This window comes from Pelophylax lessonae (assembly GCF_965119305.1).
Source record: "Pelophylax lessonae genome assembly, chromosome: 7".
NCBI lineage: Eukaryota > Metazoa > Chordata > Amphibia > Anura > Ranidae > Pelophylax > Pelophylax lessonae.
Genome location: NC_138774.1, coordinates 59,210,783 through 59,233,297, shown reverse-complemented (window position 1 = coordinate 59,233,297; position 22,515 = coordinate 59,210,783). Strand labels below are relative to the sequence as shown.

At 43.5% G+C, this 22,515-nt stretch overlaps 1 protein-coding gene across 2 annotated transcripts in view; it reads left to right on the top strand.

The window, feature by feature from the left end:
* Nucleotides 1-20,991, top strand: part of LOC309560973 (lymphotoxin-beta-like) — a 35,228-nt gene extending 14,237 nt beyond the window's left edge. Inside the window, exons 2-4 of one of the 2 annotated variants that reach the window (XM_082264678.1) lie at nt 13,007-13,028; nt 16,079-16,138; nt 20,497-20,991. In XM_082264678.1, the coding sequence (XP_082120804.1) occupies nt 13,007-13,028; nt 16,079-16,138; nt 20,497-20,900 (486 nt within the window). In that variant the 3' untranslated portion in view covers nt 20,901-20,991. The remainder of the gene's footprint in view (nt 1-13,006; nt 13,029-16,078; nt 16,139-20,496) is intronic. The other variant, XM_082264677.1, reaches the window with a different exon arrangement.
* Nucleotides 20,992-22,515: the final 1,524 nt, after the last annotated feature.

The window sequence follows — 22,515 nt, the reverse complement described above, 5'->3', positions numbered from 1 at the left end:
TGAAGGATCTGAGCCATAGCACAAACATTATATTTGGACCTCTGCTGAAAGAATATTTTACTGACTGGATCTCCTTGAATTTCAGTTCAATACCCGTGTTCTAGAGGGTGTCTCCTAGTTAGCTCTACCCTATCGAAGTGTCAGAGGGGTGTGCTGTATCTGAGCTGGAGAGTATTTTATTAGGCTCAGCAGACACACCCTTCCCCAGAATACATCTATTTTTCAATCTGACAAGGTTTCACAATCCAACTGCCAGCATAATATTTAGCAGAATAGAATTACGATTTGTTAGATACCAGATCTGTTTCTCTTGGGCTCTATGCCTACTGGGCTTAAAAAAACACCAATTCCCTTGGCAGAAAAAAATACTCATATAGAGCGTTATTGTACACAGTTGAGGCGAGTGTAGGAGTGTTTAGTGTTTTTTTCTGCCAGAAAGCTCCAATCAGAAATGCAAACCAGAAGGGTTTTTTTCTGCCTCTAAATGTTGAGTTTAAATTATCATCCTAATGTCCATGGACACAGAATAACATTGAGTTGCCTCTACAGTCAAAACACAAAACTCCTGCAGAAGCAGCAATTTTTATGTGTGCATGGACCCTTAGGATGTTTATTGTGTCTCATTAGCTTTCTGGACCATGACAATTAGGTATGTTTGGTGTCTGATTGGCATCTTCTTATACATTAGTGTAGCTACTTTTTGGAAGATAATTCCATTACTGTAGGAGTTATGGAATATGAATTAAAGTTGAAATGTAAAAAAAAACAGCCTCACAGATGTGTATTGCGCAAACTATTCTTCTAGACCAGAGATGGCGAACCTTGGCACCCCAGATGTTTTGGGACTACATTTCCCAAGATGCTCATGCACTCTACAGTGTAGTGGAGCATCATGGGAAATGTAGTTCCAAAACATCTGGGATGCCAAGGTTCGCCATCACTGTTCTAGACAGTGATTTTTGTCAAATTTTTGTCTGTTTTTTGTCAAATGTATCTTAACCTGGACTGTGGTTTGTCAAATGTGTCACCTTATATGGATGCCTGGCACATACATGAAATTTAAATGTATCAGTTTGTGTTTCTGCCCTTCAAATTTTAGGGAAAATAAGGGTGCCACAGCGTTCAGTACCCCCCCCCCCCAAATTCAGATCTCACTATTGTCAGAAAAGTAAATTACAGAAGAAAGAGCATAGTCTGAAATCAAGCGCACTGGTCAGGACATGGGGCATTCAAGCATTGTTGTATTACATATACAGTACAAAGTTGAGAAAAAGCAAAAGTTGAGTCTGACTAGGTGGCAGGGCTTTTTTTTTTAGCGGGAATATGGGGGGAACGCAGTTCTGGCACCTCCAGCACAGAATGTATGTAATGGCAAGGGGTACTAGAGTGTGCTGGAGGGTCTACTGATGGCTACTGGGGGAATCTATTTTTGTGTGGGGGTCTAGTGTGGCTTGGGAGGTTTATTGTTGCTGGTGGAGGATCTTTTGTTGCTGGAGAGGGGTTAATTGTTGCTGGGAGGGATCTACTGTTGAGGGAGGGGTCCATTGTTGCCTGTGGGAGTCTACTGTTGCTGGGATGGGGGGTATTTTTTTGTGGCGACTGTATTGTTTCTGGGGACATCTACTGTTGCTGTGCAGATTTATTGCTGCTGGGGGTCTACTATTGATGGGGGGAGTGTCTATTGTTTTTGGCTGCAGGTGTTCTAGTTTAATTGCTTTTCTTGTAATCACTATTAAATTTTATACAAATTACTTGGTTCTGTATTCTCTAAAAGGGATGGTACTGGAACGTGGGTAGGGGGTGGAACCTAGGGGACTGTGCTTGGAGGTGGGTATGAAGTGGAACCAAGGGACGGTGCTCCGAGGTGGGTAGAGGGTGGAACCAAGGGACGGTGCTCAGAGGTGGGTAGGGGGTGGAGACAAGGGGTGATTTGAAAGGAGGGAGTACCTGCACCTATTCCCTGACAAAAAAAAAACCCTGCTAATTAGTAACAGTAAAATTGTATGTTGATTCTTTTTTAATCAATACCAAACATGTCCATTATCAGCCCTGAAGAAATGGAGTTCCTTGAAACATGTTGAACCTTCAAAACAAGTTTCAACTTTAAAATGTTTATCGCTCTGTTAGATGCACTAACTTTAACACATATAATTCAATTGATACAAAAGATGGAACTGTAGGGAAGCTTTGTTATTCCTTACAAGCAACACAACGTCCCATCTGGGACCTCTTCCACTGATATGTTTCACCCTAAACTGGACTCAATTGTAAAGACAGTCACCTTAGAGAGCGCTAGCTCAATATTTATCTTGCACTGAAGATGCAATGAGAACTCTTTCATCTAACCCAAAAAGTGTTGATTTGTGAAACTACAAACCAGCAATGCAAATCTGATTTCTATGGGTAACCAGGTCTGCTATTTTTTTCCAGGCATTTTTTTCCATGTGGCCTTCCATTCTTGGAGCGCACACTGTCGAGAGCAATGGTACTGCGTCTTTCCGAATCAGCAATTCAGAAATGAGTTTTCTATAATGGGCAAGGGCAGTGTTTTATAAACTCCTGTATGCCACCTTTCCTTTGTCACCAAATTTGTAAATGTAATGACAGGTCCCAGATACAGATAAGTGTAGCTTTTATCTGCTGCCGCCAAGCCTTACATATTGTAGTGTTCTTGGCCTAGCACAAGAGACTACTGAGGTTGGGAAAACTCCCATTTGTCTACATTTGAGGTGTGTCATTTACAAATATTGACATGAAGGATGAAGGGGGTTTAGGGAAGGGGGATAGTGAAAACTGCAGCTTTAACCATTGCATTCTAAGCTAAAATCCTGAGCTGATGGGCTTTGGGCTTGTGTTGATGGCATTAAGTAGACTTCAGTTTCAGATGCCACAGAATCTATGGCGGTTGCATTTGACCTGCAGTTCACTTCCTTCTGACTTGCTTTTGACCTGCTCCAAGAGAGTTTTGCTTTTCATTAGACCTAAATGGGAAAGCAAAACCCACAAAAAAAGCCAATCAGCACTGGCCCTTAAACTGGACCTTCAGTCCAAAAAATGACCCCCCTCCATAATGTAAAAAATACTTTTTTCGTTTGTTTACATTTAAAATTTTGTCCATTCCGGCTCCAGATCCATTATTTTCTAGATGAAAATGATGTGCCCCTACTCCTGCAGCCATATCCCCGCCACATGTCCCAGAAGGCTGCAGCAGCAGGGACACAGCAGCCAGTGGGCAGACCTGACAGAGTGTCATTGGGCTCAGCCAAAAGAACACAGAAGAGACAGCCGGCCCCCAATGATGTCAGAGAAAATGATGGTGGCGTTGGACCTGGGCTGTGGCAGCGGAGCAGAAGATCGCAACAGGTGAATTCTGGATTCACTGAGCAGGTGACATTAGGACAACCAGGGCTGGCACAAGACTATGTGCTGCCTGGGTCCAAGAATGAAATGCTGCCCCCCCCCAAAAATCACACCCTCCAAAGGGCCCCCACATCCATTATTTTAAATCATGATAATTAAAACTAAAATTACATTTTTACAGGAAGTGTGATTTACATGCAACAGCACCTTGTCTATATGCAAATTATATGACATACCACCATGTTTCCTGTCCCCATCTTGGCGCCCTAGGGCATCCATAGGTGCAGTGTGTGTCAGCATAGTGCCCCCCCCCCGCCCCACCCCTCAGGGCCCATGTACAGTGAACAGGTTGCATCATCCATGGGGATGATATGCCACTGGGATATGGCTGTAAAGAGTTGGGCTAGGGCAGTATAGAGGCAGGCTAGGGCAGTATATGGGCAGGCTAGGGAAGTGTAGGGGCAGGCTAGGGCAGTATAGGGGCAAGCTAGGATAGTATGGGGCAGGCTAGGGCTGTATACCTGTATGGGCAGGCTAGGGCAGAGTAGGGGCAGGCTAGGGCAGTATAGGGGTGGGCTACGACAGTATAGGGGCAAGCTAGGGTAGTATAGGGGCAGGGTAGGGTAGTATAGGGGCTGCTGGTGGAGCTAAAGGGGAGGGGATCTTTCATTGCTCTCTGTCTCCTTTGGGTACGCTGCCCCGGGCAGCACACACAGGTGTTCTTGAGTGTTTACCAGCCGCTGTTAGACTGTGTGCGAGCACCCTCACCCGGCAACTATGAGTATGCGTGTTGAGGGTGGCAGGGCGGCCTTTTTACAGGGCAGTGGAGCGGCCCAGGGGGCAGTTGTCACACACAAAACTGCTGGAAAAAAATCTTTGACTTCAATTTTCTGCCTCTCTCAAAGTTCTGCCTGGGTCAAATGGACCCAGCGGGACCCATGGTAGGGCCGGCACTGAGGACATCCCTGCATAACAGGTAAGAGGAGTTAATAAAGGGGGGCAGCTCTTTGTAGGCTTAATTCGGCTTTACAGAAAATATGTAAAGATGAAATAACACTGTACACCCTCCCCACTCCCCATGGCTCCAGCAATCCTGAGCTGTCAGGGCTCCCAAAGCTGGTCCAGCAGTCCAGGAATTTGAAATCCCCACTCTTCTCCCTGCTCTCTTTGCAGCACTTCTAGGATGGACCAGAGACATTCACTTTGAAAGTGGTGGCCAATCAGAATAACTCTGATCTGTCCCGGAAGCGCTGAAAAAAGGAAAAGAGCAGGGATTTCAAATTCCCAGACTACTGGACCAGCTGTGGGAGCCCTGACAGCTCAGGATCGCCATAGGGAAGTACAGCCGGGACCAAGGGGGCAGGGAGGGTGTAGGCGTTAGTTCACCTTTACATAGGTAAACTAACACTTGAATTTTGTTCAGGTCCAGGGATTTGAAATCCCCACTCTTCACCGTCTTCTCTTTGCAATGATTACCGAATGGACCAGAGAAATTCACTTGACAGTGGTGGCCAGGGCTGCTGTCAGAAATCATGGGGCCCTGTACAGCCTTCCTGATGCCCCCCCCCCCACATCTTTACATATTTTCTGTACAGCCTTCCTGACGGGCCCCCCCCCTGCAAGCCTGCCCCCCCCCCAGGGTGCTGTAGAACAGCGGCACTGACTTTATCCGCCTATGCCCCCCCCAAAAAAAAAATAAATCCCGCTTCCGTTCCCACCTTCTTGGCCCCTTTTTTGACCTGATGAGGCCTAGGGAAATGTAATTTAAGCTCTGGTAAGCAAGTTGAGGTGGAGATGTGGTCTAATTAAATCCATTTATTCATTAAGGCCAAAATTAAGATTAAAGCTGCCTTGGGCCCCCTTGTTTAGCTGATGGGGCCTGGGCTCAGTACAACAGGACCGGCTGTACAGCCCTATCAGCAGCCCTGGTGGTGACCAATCAGAATCACTCTGATCTGAATGCAAACGCCACTAAAGGCCCATAAACGTGGCATGTAAACGCGGCAAAACAGACGTTTTTGTCAACTTCCAGCGTTCAGGAGAGGTTTTCAATCGTCCCGTGTACATGAAGCCTTAGTGCTGCTGAGTATATAATGCCCTGATGGGAAAACTTTCATTTTCTTTCATCTCTGCAAAAGTACCAAATACAAAGAGCAGGATATAAAAAAAAAATCCTGCTCGCCTTGGAAAAACCATGGACACAAATGAAATAGCTGTAGGCGAGGTTTATTACTTTTTTTTTTTTATTAGGCATTTCATGCTTTTACCTTTTACTCTACTAAAGTAAGAATAACGTTTGTGTGTTTGTACCTTTGAGTGCCATGGGAACAAACCATCAGGGCTTTTTTTTTTTCTAAGAGAATAAGTGCAGGTACTCCCCTCTTCTAAGTCACCCTTTGTCTCTGTCCAGGGCCGCTGATAAGGCAGTACAACCTGTCCTGTTGTACTGGGTCCATGTCCCATCAGCTAAACAGGGGGGCCCAGAGCAGCTTTATTGCTCATTTCTGCCTAAATGAATACCGTATATACTTGAGTATAAGCCGACCCGAGTATAAGCCGAGGCCCCTACTTTTACAACAAAAAGATGGGAAAAATTATTGACTCGAGTATAAGCCTAGGGTGAGAATGCAGGGCGGCGGACATGGTACAGGAGAATGCAGGGTGGCTGGCATGGTACAGGAGAATGCAGGGTGGCAGGCATGGTACAGGAGAATGCAGGGTGGCTGGCATGGTACAGGAGAATGCAGGGTGGCTGGCATGGTACAGGAGAATGCAGTGTGGCTGGCATGGTACAGGAGAATGCAGGGTGGCTGGCATGGTACAGGAGAATGTAGGGTGGCAGGCATGGTACAAGAGGATGCGTGGTTGCGGGCATTCTAGTGCGGCTATGTTTCACTTACCTGTTCCAGAGGCGCCTTCATTTTAAAAATGGCGCCGCCCGGCGCCGACACGTCATTGCGCAAACGCCACCGCCGCTCAGGAAAGTTGGTATACGTTTGGCTATTCCCGGCCTGTCCCGAGCGGCGGCGGCGCATGCACGGTGACATGTATGCGCCGGGCGGTGCCATTTTTAAACCTTAAACACGTCGGATCGGCCGGGAACTTTTTTTTTTTTGTTGACTCGACTATAAGCCGAGGGGGACGTTTTCAGCACAAACAAATGTGCTGAAAAACTCGGGTTATACTCGAGTATATACGGTAAATGGATTTTGCTGGACCGCACTCCCTCCCTACTTGCTTACCAGGGCTTAAATTACATTTCCCTAGGCCCTATCAGTTTAACAGAGGGGCCCAGGAGGGGGGAGCAGAGGAAGGACTTTTTTTTATTTTCAGGGAGTAGGTGGATAAATGTAATGCTGCTTTTCCGCTGCATCCGGGGGTGGGGGGGGTAGGTGGGGTGTAGGCTTGGTTGAGGGCTCCCAAAAGGAGGACTGTATGAGGCCCCATGATTCCAAACAACGGCCCAGTCTTCACCCCCTATCCACTTCCGAGAACCTTCCCTTGGTCCCGCCTCCCAGTACCACCCTTTATTGTGAGAAAACAGAACCAAGTATTTTGTGGTGCTAAGTAATTTGTATGGAATCTGTTAAGAATAATATAAAATGCAAAATAGATCCCCTGCAGCCAGCAACAATAGCCCCCTCTCCCTCAAGCAACAATAGATTTTTCCAGCAACAGTTGACCCCCCCAGCAACAACAGATTCCCCCCAATAACAATAAACATTCTGCAAAAAAATACACCCTAACAACAACAGATCTACCCCAAGAACAATAGCCCCCCACCATCAACATAAGATCCCCCAAAAGCCAGCATTATTAGACACTCCAGCAGCCAGCAACAATAGACCCCTCCCTCAACAGCAGACCCCTTCCAGCAAAATCAGACCCTCAGCAACAATAAATCCCCCCAAGCAATAGATCACTCAGTAGCCAGCATCAATGGACCCTCCAGCACACCCCAGCACCCCTTGACAGATACATTTGAGTGCTGGAGGTGCCGGATCTGCGTTCCTCCACGTTCCTGCTAAAAAAAAGCCCTGCAAACCGAAATCCGAAATTCATATTTGGCTCAGCAATATTTACATCTATACTGATGGCCACACAACATGGCCTAGGTCGTAATGCCATGTCATCATTTAAAAATCATTGTAATCAGCAGAATCTGTTTCCACGCAATGCATTGATGTATGTTAGAAATGAGAAACATACACATATCGATTGTTTCAGTTCAGCCAAGAGGCTAAAGGGAAAAGAAATCCAACAGATTCCTCCATCCACACTACACAGTGCGGATGAATGAATCTCCCACTGCGATTATGGACTTTTGAAAGCTGCCGGCTGTCAAAACACCCAAACAAAGGCTGCATCTAAATAGATGCAGATGCTGTAAGTTCGACAATTTTCTGCGTGGCTGTTTGGATCTTTCAATCAAGGGATGGTGGGTGGGAGGGGGCCAACAGAGCTACCCACTGAGCAAACTTTGGCTAGTTCATTGGAAACCACCAATAGTTTGAAAAGTATGGGCAGCTATAGGGTCTGGCGCTTGTTCTTTTTGGGTTGTTTAGGATCCCTAAAGAGGAGCTCCAGTCTCTTAGGTGCAAAATTAAAAATCAGCAGCTACAAAAACTGTAGCTGCTGACTTGTAATGATCCAGCGCTGTGCTCATCCCAGCCATTTTCTCCCTGTACCCTCTCTTGCCAACGCCAGAATCTTTACTATGGGCACCCGGCTGTGACAGCTTGCTGCTTCACAGCTGAGTGCCCACTGCGCATGCGCGAGTGCCGCTGCACGCTTTGAATGGTCTCGCAGTCTTCTGGGACCTGTCATGTCCCATGTATGCAATACTTGGTTGGCAAGAAGTTAAAGACATTTGATGTACACAAACACAAAATCACCTGTTGTGATGCTCTCCCAACATCTGGGTCTATATTATGGCCAATATACAATCCAGGCCAATAGCCTGGACCTCTATTGTGGCCCCTCACCAGCCACTTTATTAGGTACAGCTGTTCAATTGCTTGGTAACACAAGTTGCTAACCAGCCAGTCACATGGCAGCGACTCAATATATGTAGGCATCTAGATGTGGAAAAGACGACTTGCTGAAGTTCAAACTAGGCATCAGAATGAGAAAGAAAGGGGATTTAAGTGACTTTGAATGTGGCATGGTTGTTGGTGCCAGACTGGCTGGTCTGAGTATTTCAAAAACTGCTGATCTACTGGGATTTTCATGCACAATCATCTCTCGGGTCTACAGAGAATAGTCCGAAAAAGAGAAAATATCCAGTGAGCGGCAGTAATATGGAAGAAAATGCCTTGCTGATGTCAGAGGTCAGAGGAGAATGGGCAGACTGGTTTGAGATGATAGAAAGGCAACATTAACTCAAATAACCAATCGTTACAACCATGGTATGCAGAATGCCATCTCTGAACGCACAACAAATCGAACCTTGAAGCAGATACAGCAGCAGAAGACCACACTTGGGATCTAACAGGAAACTGAGGCTACAAATCGCACAGCCTCACCAAATTTGGACAATAGAAGATTGGAAAAACACTGCCTGGTCTGAGGAGTCTCCATTTCAGTTGCAACATTCAGATGTTAGGGTCAGAATTTGGCATAAACATGAAACCATGGATCCATCCTGCCTTGTATCAACGGTTCAGGCTGGTGGTGGTGTAATGGTGTGGAGGATAATTTCTTGTCACACTTTGGGTCCCTTAGTACCAATTGAGCATAGTTTAAATGCCACAGACTACCTGAATATTGTTGCTGACCATGTCCATCTCTTTATGACTGCAGTGTCCCCATCTTCTGATGGCTCCTTCCAGCAGGATAATGCACCATGTCACAAAGCTCAAATCATCTCACCACTGGTTTCTTGAACATGACAATGAGGTCACTGTACTACAATGGCCTCCACACTCACCACATCTCAATCTAATAGAGCACCTTTGGGATGTGGTGGAAGAGGAGATTCGCATCATGGATGTGCAGCCGACAAATCTGCAACAACTGCGTGATGCTATCAATATGGACCAATGTTTCCAACACCTTGTTTGATTTTTTTTCTTCAATATACCAAATGTAAAGATTTGTAGCTAAGCCACCCCAGGGAAGTCTTAGTGATCCCAAGCCAAGAGTTGGGCTTTAAGAACCTCTGAATATGCAATGCCTTTAAATATTTGCTGTACCAAATGGGGGATATCTTTGATTTGCCAGTGATCCACCATTGATTCCTATAGACACCTCTGATTCCGCCCACTTACCAGAGGTGTAACTAGAACCTTCAGGGCCTCGGTGTAAGAAACCATGAAGGGCCCCCCGGACCCCTGACCAGGGCTCTTCCCTTCAAGCCTGGGGCTCTTCCCACTGATCCTGGGGCCCTTTTTCTCTTGTTGCAGGGCCTTTAATATGGTGCCACAGTGGGACCCTTTCACAAGTTCTGCAGTGGGCCCCCTTCCTGCCATCCTCGGGGCATCCCCATGGTGGTGGAATGCAAGGGCCCGGTCGCAAGTGTGACCTTTGTGATCCTGGAAGTTCACCCACTGGTGTCAGTAGTTTTTATTTTTTGGTATTTTAATTGTATTATTTTTTTATCATTTTATTTTATTTTTGTACAATGTCACTGACTATGACTCTGTCCATTCAGAAAAAGAAGGAGCTGGTAAATTACATATTTACTGACCCCTTCCTGGTTCTCTATTGTGACACATCCCCTGCAGCAGCCGGCAGGAGAGGGGAGGGAGGAAGCCGGTAGCACTGTGAGGGGGGGGGGGGGGAGGGGAGCACACAGGGGCCCAGAGACAGCAGAACACAAGTGAACTGGATAGGAGGAGTGGCGGGGGGGGGGCAGCACACAGAGGAGCCAATCTCCTCCATTTTCCTCCTGCAGCTACAGGAGAAGAAAGGAGGACAGTGATTTCTCTACATACTGCCCCCCCCCCTCTGCCCCTCCTATCCAGGTGTACAGGGGAGCCGCACAGGCCCATTAAAGCATTGGGCCCGGTTGCAATTGCATCCCCTGCAACCCCTGTAGTTACGCCCCTGCCACTTACTTAAGGCCACACATTAAGCCAGCTGTGAATTTAGCCTACACTCTTCATAGGTTGCTTTTTTCCATTGCACTCTTCTCTGCAGAATGAATACACAAAAGCCAAACTGCCGCCATTCTTTACCTATTTCCAGATATCATTAAGTACCAGAATCCTCCAACATCTATAACATTGCTGAGCAGCACAGCTCTTTGCCATATCACTGAATAAGCCAAATATGTAAATCAAGTTTGTATACACCATACAATTCTGTATAATCCTATGTGTTTGTTTGCACATCAGCGTGTGGGGGGGGGGGGGTCAAAGGGACAGTGATGACAGCATGACAAAGCTGGAGGAGGTGGGTGTCAGTGAGAGGTAAATGCTAACACTCACATGCCTGGATAAATCAGGAACTGAGAATGACACCCCGAAAATAGCTCAATAAATCTTCTTAAGCCCGATAGTTGATTTCCTGTTTTCCTATTTAACACCGTTACAATGCATTGGAATGTATTATTTAAAGCTTAAAGGAAAATATGATGTATGTTCAGCAAGCACAGAATTTGAATTATTACAGCGTTTTTTTTTTTTTTTTCTGCCTTTTACATTTGTGCAAGCTTGTTCTTCTTTTTTTTTTTTTATTGTATTAGATATAGAGATTTGCAGAATAGCCACTAGAGGGAGCTCTCTGTTGAAATAAGATATCAGCCACATAGGGAATGCATTGTTTTAATAAATTAGCCAACATTTATTTATTTAATAAATAATTCCTTTAGCATATAGTAGATTTGAGACGAGACTCAGAAATATGTGGCACCACATCCAAATAGTACATTACAAAAAAAGGGGAAGGATGAGTAAGACTTTTGAGGTGGCCACTAGTAATCCCATTAGGAAACACCAGTACTCAACAACCCATATGGAAGAACTGCGTGGTAAATACAATACAGTATCTCCCCAAAGGAGGTAGGTATATTGCAAAAGAGCCTGTTACATGCCCATATCAAGCTAAGATCTGGTATAAGGAAACATAGAATCTGCGATGATCTTTGGGTATTGGGGCCAAACAGTGATCTCAATCATCATAGGCCAATTAATCACTACGCGTTTCGCTTACAGCTTCACCAGGAGATCCTATTGGTGCCAAACCCCAAGTGGGGGGGGAGTACAAAAGGCACCCGAGCCAGCATGATGACAGGAGGATAGGTCATATGCACATCAGTTGTAAAGAGTGATGTGTACACCAAACACTCTATAGCCAAAACAGCAGGAATCCTGTCCTAGGGCCATACAAACTTCACAAAATAGCCACAGATAGAGGGTGGATTCCAACCCCACATATAGAGGGTGGCAACAGGGTCGTCCCTCCAATCTTGGGAGTCCCCCGTATCACAGCTTCTCTCTTATGGAATATGGAGCTGCTGCTCCTACTTATGCCAATCCTCACTGTGAGATGCCCCTCCAACTGGAGAACTCAAGAGATGTCCACCATGTTATCATGTTAAATTTCTTATTTTTATCTGTTGAGTACTTGTGTTTCTTTATGGGATTACTAATGGCTACCTCAAAAGTCCTACTCATCCTTACACTTCTTTTATAATTCCTTTAGCATATTAAGCAAAATGCGCTCAGAATTCATAGGAGCTCGGTGAATGCTTGTGATGTCTACTTCCAACAAATTGTTTAAAAATGGACCCCATAAGCCGAAACTCAATGAGAGGGCTTGGGGGCTATGCCTATGTTAATGTTTAAGCCAGTATTCCATTGTTTACATTTTTTTATATCTACTGTTTTGCGGATGCTGTGTTATTACTTTATCTTCTGGCCGTGGCCTGACGGTATATTTGGCACTGTTTCGACCTTTTCATGAAAACTCAATAAAAATATTGAAATCTAAAAAATGGACCCCATAGAGAAGGAGCAATAAAGAATAACTACTGTGTAGCACTACAAAGCTGCAAATAGAGCCTGAGTATATAATAGACAAATGTGGCTGTCCCATGTACAATATTAATTACAAATTATACATAGAAACACGTTATTTTAAAACAATAATACATTATTCTGCTGTAATTTGATGTACAGCAGCCTTTAGTATTATTCACTTGTTAAATTCACCTTAGTTACTAAGCTTAGTTAACACTCAGTTTGATAAGGAAACAGTTTTAATTCCTTTAGTAAATCAGCCGCATTCACTTGTGTTTGTAAATTTGACATTGAGCTATTGAGTTCCATAAACAAGTTATTTACAACAGTGACACTAAAGGGTATCTGGAAAATATGTGAAAAGAGTTTAGAGCTCCACCTACTGGCTCAAATGGAGAATACAAAATTCTGATATATTGCGAATATCATACTGTATATGATATTTAGGAATCTAGAGACATATTATTTTTTTAGTGCTGACCATAGCAGACAACAAACCTGGTTTACCTTTTATATGACATGGCAAAAGATGCCACTCCCTAATCTTGTGTCTGAACGTAGCTGAACTTGGGCATGTTTTTCTTTTTTTTTTTCTAAAACCAGACTAACAATGTAACTATGTCAGTGCTTGCTTTCTCTGGAATACATTTTTTTACATTAAAATATATATTTTTTTCTTGTAGGCGCCGGACGATTTCTCAAAAGGTAATATTAATTATTATTATTAGAGTGACCTGTATTAATCTGACACTTATAATGCTTTAACTCGCATAACTGGCGCAGTCCTAAATTTACAAAGATATTTTGAGCGTTTAAAAAATGTTTCTATTTTTTGCCACCAGAAACATTTTTGTTTTATTCCATTGACCAACTTAAAAGAAATACATAATATCCATTCAGTAATGATAATCTATGAATGTCCTACAAAAATATTCTGGAGTATGCTTTTACTTGGACAAGGAAATTTACAAAATGTTATGCTTAAATATGGGATTTAAAAAATATTACCCTTGCAGTGACCCCCCCCCCCCTCACTACCCCATATACTGCAAAAAAGTTTTAAATTCTCATTAAAGACTCATAAACACTATAAGAAAATTGGGCAAGCATTTTCATCCGAAGAACGATCTAACAATTTTCTTAATCGCCAGCCAATTCTGAGCTTCCAAACAAAAACTTCCAAAGGGACACATTTCAAAATTTTTCTAGTACTGAACCCAAACTAACGATTTTCGTTTATTATGTACAGTTGTCAGATGATTTTCATACAAGAAAAATCAGAAATGAAAGACTGTGCATGTTCAGAAACAATAAACAAAAAAAAAAAAAACATTTGTCATACAGGAATTTTCGTACATTATTTCGTTCCTTGGTTCCGACTTGCTGTGAAACAATGAGGAAAATCGGACGATTGTTTGCCGGTTTTTCTTATAGTGTGTACCCCACTTTAGAAGGGGTAGAGGTATAAGTCGTAATACTTACCTTAATCCTCATGGCCCCCAGATGCTACAGGTTGTAGGTGGACGCTTGCTGTCCTCACATACAATGGAGGACCGTTGGTCCTGCATTGAACATGATAACATTAGAGTGCAACCTCAAGCCTGTCAGAGCAAGGAATAAAGTGTGAATTACAGCTAATTTTTCTACCCCTAGACTTGAGTTGTAAAGTCAGAAGGTTTTTTATCTTAATGCATTCTTTGCATTAAGATAAAAAACCTTATGTGTGCAGCAGCCTCCCCAGCACCCCTAATACTTACCTGAGCCCATCTCTCTCCAACGATGTCCACAAGTCCCTCGGCCATCCAGGACTCTGCCTCCTGATTGGCTGGGACACAGCCACGGCGCCATTGGTTCCCGCGGCTGTCAATCAAAGTCATTTAGCCAATCAGGAAAGAGAGGGCCAAAGGGCAGCTCCGTGTCTGAATGGACAGCTCTGCTCAGGTACCCCCATAGCAAGCTTCTTGCTATGGGGGCACTCGACAGGAGGGAGGGGCTAGAAGCAGCAACAAGGGAACCAAGAAGAGGAGGATTCGGGCTGTTCTGTGCAAAACCAACTTCACAGAGGAGGTAAGTATGACATGTTTGTTGTTTAAAAAAAAAAACGAGACATTACAATCACTTTAATGAGCATTTAACCCTTGCAATGCAAGAGTAGGGGGAACCTACTGCAACAACAATTTTTTTTTCTGTTCAGAGTGGGGTTTTAAAGTTGGAAACCTGGAAACCTGGAGAAAATGATGAAAAAAGCGAGTGCCAAAAACAATCAGTAGATCCGGAGATATAGGCAAGCTGGATTTATGTGCAAATTCTGACAATTTCTGTAATTGTCCAGCTTGGCCATCAACCCTCCCACCTCCTGAGTTGCTCTGAATAAAACTTCAACTGCCTGTATTTCTGAATGCACAGATCAATGGGTATATGTTTTCATTCATAGGCATGCACAAAGGGTGGGCCGCGCACATCCTAATCACCCTGTACAATGCAGATTCCCCTTGCTGAATGCCCCCTACCCCTGTGGCAGCTGAGGCTACAGAGAAAGGAACTGGGGAATATCTGTCTGTAGTCCATTTCTCTGCTATTTCACCAAAGCCTCTTAATGGAACTCCTAACAAATTGTAAGAAAAAAAAATATATAAAAAAAAAAATATATATATAAAAAAAAAAAAATACAATTGTAAAAAATAATAAAACAAAATAATAAAAACAAAAACTACTGACACCATTCTCATCACTACTGACACCATCCGCTGCTCTACTGTGTGTTTGAGCTTTTGGGCGCACACCCTCATGCAATAGTCTGAGTACATCTATGTTTTCATTAAAGGCGAGCTTTGCTTATACATTTTTTGCCTGTTTGAACGAATTACCGTATTTTTCGGCGTATAAGACGACCCCCCTAATTTTCAAGTTAAAACATAGGTTTTGGGCTATACTCGCCGTATAAGACTACCCCCCTTCCGAAGCAAGGCAACACCATTGAAAAACATCAGATTTCTCATAGATCTCCTAGGTACCCTAGTACTGTAATACATGTAATATCTCATATTATCTCCAAGGTACCCTAAGTATTACCAGTAGATGTAATATCAAGACGCTGGCTGTGCGGGAATCCTGTACCGGTATACCGTATGTACCGTAGCTTCGGCTACATACAGTATACCGCGCTGAGCCAATCAGGGAGAGCGATGTATTCTATTATTGAATGCAAAGCCTGCTCGGATTGGCGGAGTAACATCAGCCCGCCTCTCTGACTCTGCCAATCCGAGCAGGCTTTGCATTCAATAATAGAATACATCGCTCTCCCTGATTGGCTCAGCGCGGTATACTGTATGTAGCCGAAGCTACGGTACATACGGTATACCGGTACAGGATTCCCACACAGCCAGCGTCTTGAGATTACATCTACTGGTAATACTTATACTTAGGTTACCTTGGAGATATTATACTCGGCGTATAAGACGACCCCCCATTTTTGGGGGATTTTTTTGAGGTTAAAAAGTAGTCTTATACGCCAGAAAATACAGTACATGTGTGACAGATGTATTTTAAGCCTATGAGCGTGTGACATCAAATACAGGAATGTACGGGTAATTTTCTTGGAGGCCACTAAAATATGGAGAGGGTGCAGCTAGAGTATGAAAAAGGCCAGCAGGCCCCCTGTAAATGTCCTCCATTGTCCAATGACCTATAGACCAGTTCAGGTGTTAGTTTCTTTGTACTGTACACAACTCTATCATCTTTGTAATTTTTTGCAGGTTCAAAGAAGAATAACTGGCAAATAATGAACTCCAAGAAACCAGCAGCCCATCTAATTGGTGAGTTATTGTCTTCTTGTTTTCTTAACATAGACTTCTACTTTAAAGCCCAATTGAATCCTCTTAATGTATTGCTGGATTGCAGTCAGGCTGCATAGACAGTTAGAAATCTGCCTGTTTTTTACTTTGATCTACTAAATACTGCAGCAATGGTCAGCATCCTGTGCTGTAGGCATACCTTCCAACGTTTAGAGATGGGAATGAGGGACACCTATTAGCAAATGTATGTAGGCATAGGACACACCCCCTGCCACACCCCCTTAAAGAATTATACAAAAAAAATGATTTGTTAACCACTTGCCGACTGCCGCCCACTATATACGGCGGCAGTCAGCCCCTCACAGGTAAAGTGACGTATGGGTACGTCGCTAGCCCGTGAGGCTCCTGGAGGCGCGCTTCCGCTCGCTCACGGACCCCCCCGCGCGAGTGAGCGGCGGACCCGATGTCCGCCGCTCACTCGCGATCCTCCGGTACAGCGGGAGAAAGGCAGGTGGCTAATGTAAACAAAGCCGCCTGTCATTCTCCCCTGTGTAACAGCAGAGATCATACGGTCCTGCTATGTAGGACCGTAGATCTCTGCTGTTACACACACAGCCACATCCAATCACAGTAAGAATCACTCCCCTAGGGACACACTTAACCCCTCCCTCTCAAATAAAGTTAACCCCTTCACCGCCAGTGTCATTTTTACAGTAACAGTGCATATGCATAGCACTGATTACTGTAGTAATGTCACTGGTACCCCCAAAAGTGTCAAAAATGTCAGTCAAGGGTCCGATCTGTCCGCCGCTATGTCGCAGTCCCGCAAAAAAAAATCGCAGATCGCCGCCAATACTCGTTAAAAAAAAAAAACATAAAAATGACAAAAATCTTTCCCTTAGTTAGTAAACGCAATAACTTTTGCGCAAACCAATCAAAATACGCTTTTTGCGATTTTTTTACCAAACATATGGTAAAAAAAAAATATTGGCCTAAAATGTTAAAAAATTTTGATTTTTACATTTTTTTTTGAGGGGAATTTCATATAAAAAAATGTGATATTTTTGAAAAATTGTCGCTCTTTTTTTGTTTATAGCGAATGATCAAAAAATCGCACAGGTGATCAAATACCACCAAAAGAAAGCTCTGTTTGTGGGAAAAAAAGGACGTCAAAGTCGTTTGGGTACAGCGTCGCACGACCGCGCAATTGTCCGTTAAAGTCACGCAGTGCCGAATCGCAAAATAGGCCCTGGTCAGGAAGGGGGTAAAATCTTCCGGGGCTTAAGTGTTTTTTTTTTTTTACCACTATTACTCCTTTATATTGGCTTTTGGAATTTACAAATTCAGCAATTTAGAAATTGGATGAAAGGTTTAGCACTGGCAAAAACTTTTGGAAAGATAAAAAGTGCATTTTATATACAACTATATAGATCAGACAAAATTGATGGACAAATGAGGAAGAAAATAGGAACATTCTGCTATATAACATTCCCAAAAAAAAAAAAAAATTAAAAATCAAAATTTTTTAACATTTTAGGCCAATTTGTTTGTCTGTTGCCGAGAGATTTACCATAGACGTCTGCTTAGAGGTATTTTACATGGATGCTATTAACCTACCTTGCCATACCAGTATTCAGGGCTGCTGCTAGAAATCACAGAGTCCCATACAGCCAACCCGACAGCCCCCCCAAAATATTAAAACAATATTTTTGCTAAAAATACATTAAAATCATTATTAGTAGACGCAACATTACTTACAATATTCCTGCTAAACCTAAAAGATAAAAATTGATTTGAGTTAAATGAATGAGTGAATGAGGTCTTGGGGCTTATTCATGTGGGCACTGTGGAATGTAAAATGGGGATCGATGTTTTTTTATGTAGGTAGAGCTGTGTGCAGGCCGCCTATGTTACTCTATGGGGATGGAGCAGCTGTATGAACACAGCCGCAGGTCCTAATCAGACAGGCATGTGTGTGCAGGTGTACAACCCAGAATACAGACAGTGTAATTTACCCACACCTGCTCACCTGTCAAACTAGGACCTGTGGCTGTGTTTTTTTAATTTTTATTTTTACTGTTTTTTTAATTTATTCTTTTACATTTTTTTTTAACAGTGCCGATGGGGAGCTTTGGTGAAATATTAGGGGTCTAAATAGACCCCAGATGTCTCACCTTTGAGAGGCATTCCTTTTTCTGCAGCCTCAGCTGAACTGCAGATAAATGAACAGGAATGCTCTGTACAGAAGCTCCCTGTTCATTCATAAACTGAAGCATAGTAAACACAATATACTATACTCCAGGTATAAATGAACATGGTGAGTGATCAGTACCGATCACTCACTGTGTTCATTCAGAAAATGAAAGGGCCAGTAAATGATAAACAACAGAGGACGCACTAGCCCAGCACATTACCTTTGCAACAATTTATTAGTTAAAAGAAATATAGGTATATACTCACAAACAATAACATGAATCAGGCATATTAAAGTCCAAAGGATGCTCTGACCAGTCTGGCCTGCTAAACAAGTCCTAAATGTGAGAAGAAAGTCCAAAAAATAGCTGACGCTTTTCGAGGGGTAGCCCCTCTTCCTCTGCTCTGAGCTCCGAGAAAGAAGCGATACCCCTCGAAACGCATCAACTGATTTTGAACTTCCATCTTACATTTGGGACTTGTATAACAGTCAAGAATGGTCGGAGCATCCCTTGGACTTTAATATGTCTGATTCATGTTATTGTTTGTGAGTATATACTGTACCTATATTTATTTTAATAATAAATTGTTTCAAAGGTAATGCGCAAGGCTGGTGCACCCTCTATTATCTTTTACAGTCTTCCATTTGTGTTTCCCGAACCTGTCATGAGTGGCAGCGCGGCCTGTGCGGAAGTTTAACCAGTTGAAGATATCTGACTATTTGTGACCACACATTCCTCTCAAGCGCAGGAGATTTTGGTTTTCTTTTCTGTCTACAAGGGCCAGTAAATACCCAGGCAGCAAGGGGAAGGGGATCATGGAGAGGGAGGGTGATCGGTGTGGCAAGGCAGCAATTACTGGAACCGATCCCCCTGCTGTGGCTCCCCCTGCAGCAGCTGAAAGCCATCGGGAGGAAGAGGAGGAGAAGCCAGCTTTCAGCTGCTGCAGGCGGAGTCACAGGGGTATTGGTTCCAGTAATTGCCTTCAACCGCCACCACACCAATCACCCTCCCTCTCCAATATTTCCTTCCTCTTGCTGGTCAACCAACTGGTCCCCCCTGGTGAACTGATGGGGCCCGGGCCCTATTCAGGAGGGCTGGCGGTACCTCCTTATCAGTGGCTCTGCCAGTATTGCTCCATCAATATACTATTTAAAATGTATCTCTAGCCAAATCTTTTTTTTTTTTTTAGCTTATTATTTTATTATTATTATTATACAGGATTTATATAGCGCCAATAGTTTGCACAGCGCTTTACAATGTGAAGGAAGACATTAAAGTTACAGTACAATTCAATACAGGAGGAATCAGAGGGCCCTGCTCGTTAGAGCTTACAATCTAGAAGGGAGGGTCAAGTGAAACAACAGGCAATAACCATGGGGGGTGGGCTTATGGAGAAAATGGAGGTATATTTGTTAGGTGTGGGTAGGATAGGCTTCTTTGAAGAGGAGGGTTTTCAGAGATTGTCTAAAAGCTAATAGAGTAGGAGATAGTCGGACAGATAAGGGTAAGGAGTTCCATAGGATTGGAGAGGCTCTGGAAAAGTCCTGGAGGCGAGCATGGGAGGAGGTGACGAGGGAGCTAGAAAGCAGGAGGTTTTGAGAGGAATGAAGAAAGCGATTAGGTTGGTATTTTGAGACTAGGCTAGTGATGTAGCTGGGGGCTAAGCTGTGGATGGCTTTGTAAGATGTTGTTAGTATTTTGAATTGAATTTGTTGGGTGAGCGAAAGCCAGTGGAGGGATTGACAGAGAGGAGCGGCGGACACTGACCGATTGGTAAGGTGGATGATTCTGGCGGCATTCATGATGGATTGAAGGGGGATAGCCTATGTAGAGGTAAGCCAATGAGAAGGAAATTGCAGTAGTCGAGGTGCGAAATGACCAGGGAGTGAACTAGGAGCTTTGTTGTGTCTTTGGTTAGAAAGGGGCATATTTTGGAGATGTTGCAGAGGTTGAGGCGCCAAGATTTGGACAGCGATTGGATGTGGGGCTTGAAGGAGCTTGGGATCAACATGGCAGTTCAGCAGTTGGCATTGTAGAAGGAGTGAAAAGCAATGACAGTATATGTATTACCCCAGTGTGTTTCCTTTTATATTGAAACTGTCATATACACAATGAAGATCTGAAGCCTCATGTAATGATATGAATTTCACACCGCACTTACCAAATCTTTGTCTCCCTCCACAGGCCATAGGCCAGCGCAGAAGGAAACTATGAGGTGGAGCTCCGATTCTGAGGTGGCATTCACTCGCAATGTTACACACTTTCCAGTCACCACTCTGGTGACCAAACACAAAGGTCTCTACTACGTCTATTGTCAGGTTGGCTTCACCGGCAAGAACTCTGATATAAGACTGCTCAGCGAGGTCAGCACTCTGCATGAATCCACCAATGTAAACTTCACCCTGCTGACTGGGTCGGAAAGCATAACTAGACCTCCCCCGGACCTCGATACTTGGTCAACCAGCCTAAGCCAGGGTGGACTTGCCAACCTAAAAGTGGGACAAAAGCTGTATGTCCATGTAAGCCACCCGCACCTTGTAGACTATGCCGAGGGGAAAACCTTCTTTGGACTTGTCATGGTGTCCTGAGTCCAGGACCAGTGGACAGGCGCTAATTCTTATTTTTAAAATGGTCCTAAAAAGAAAATCCCAGTTTGACTAAATACAATTGATATAACAAATATATGTATTAAGCAGGCAATTTTGTAATTAATTAAACACAACCTTTCCTTTCATAATCTGCAGCCAGCTATGCTTTTTCAAATGTTCAAATATTATTTCCTTGCCAACACCAGGAGCATTCTGTACACTATAGAACCCCCCAGAAATGGCAGTGACTGCTTATGTAATCAGTTTACTGCTGTTTCTTGCAGTTTTCCTCTTTTTATAACAATGCGACTGTTGTGATTATAGCAGGAAGAACCTCCAACTTCTGTGTTGTATAAAGGGTGTTCCTAGTGATGCAAGTGCTTGGAAAAATCCACCAAAAAAAAGAAAAATAGGAGAATGCAGGAAAGCAGTAGTAAGGTATCTCATGGTTCTAAAAGAGAGACGTAGCAAATAAAAAAAAAAAAAAAGTAGTAGGACTTACATTGGTGAGGTTCAGAGTTGTATAAAGTACTCGAAACCCATACTTGAGTAAAAGTACAAGTGCTCGATCAAAAAGTGACTTGAGTAGAAGTACTAAAGTATTCAACATTTTTTTCTACTTAAATAGGAAGTAAACCCTCCTCTGACACTTTTACCTATAGGTAAGCCTATGATAAGGCTTACCTATAGGTACTGTAAATATCTCCTAAACATGTACCGTTTAGGAGATATTTACCTTACATGCAGCCAGTGACGTCACTGGCGCATGCGCTCTGAAGGAATGGCCGCTGGTGCCCTTTCTTCAGAGACCCGTGCCGTGACTGTCGGCTCCCATGCGCATGCGCGGGAGTGACGTCACCGAGGCTCCGGCCAATCAGATGGCGGATGCCGCGATCCCGGATGACGGCGACTGGACATGTCGCTCGTCATACAGGTAAGCGGGCTGCACGGCGGGGGCTCGTTCTAAGGTAAGTATTGCATAATGAGCTAGTATGCGATGCATACTAGCTCATTATGTGTTTCTCTTACAGGTTGCCAAAAAAAAAAAAGTTGTACGGGTTTACAACCTCTTTAAGTATTGCAAGTATTTTTTTTTTAAATTTTGCTGCTCAAGTACTGAAAGTAAAAGTACAAGTACTGTGTTATGTAGTTATTAAAGAAAGAAGTCAAAAGTTTGAACATCATATTGTTTTTTATTATTTCAAATGCAGCTTTTATTTATACATACAGTAGCATTTATTTCCGTATGCGCAGATAATACACATGTTTTGTGCTTCATAAAACCTGCCATCTACTGTTCTGGCAGTGATAATTTTTAGAATAGTAACGAGTAACTATGCAGCACAAAAAAAAAATATCGGAGTAGAAGTATTGAAATCATCGAAAAAATGTAGTGAAGTAAAAGTGGAAGTAGGAGAAAAAAATTCTACTCTAGGAAAGTACAGATACCGCCTTTCGTTACTTAAGTACAGTAGTGAAGTAGTTCTACTTAGTTACTATACATCTCTGATGAGGTTGTAAGTGACCATATAGGAATGGTGACTGCAACCTGAATATAGACCTGAGGGAGAACATGGTTGTTTCTTAGAAAGACTAGGAGAGTCGCTTTCAATGC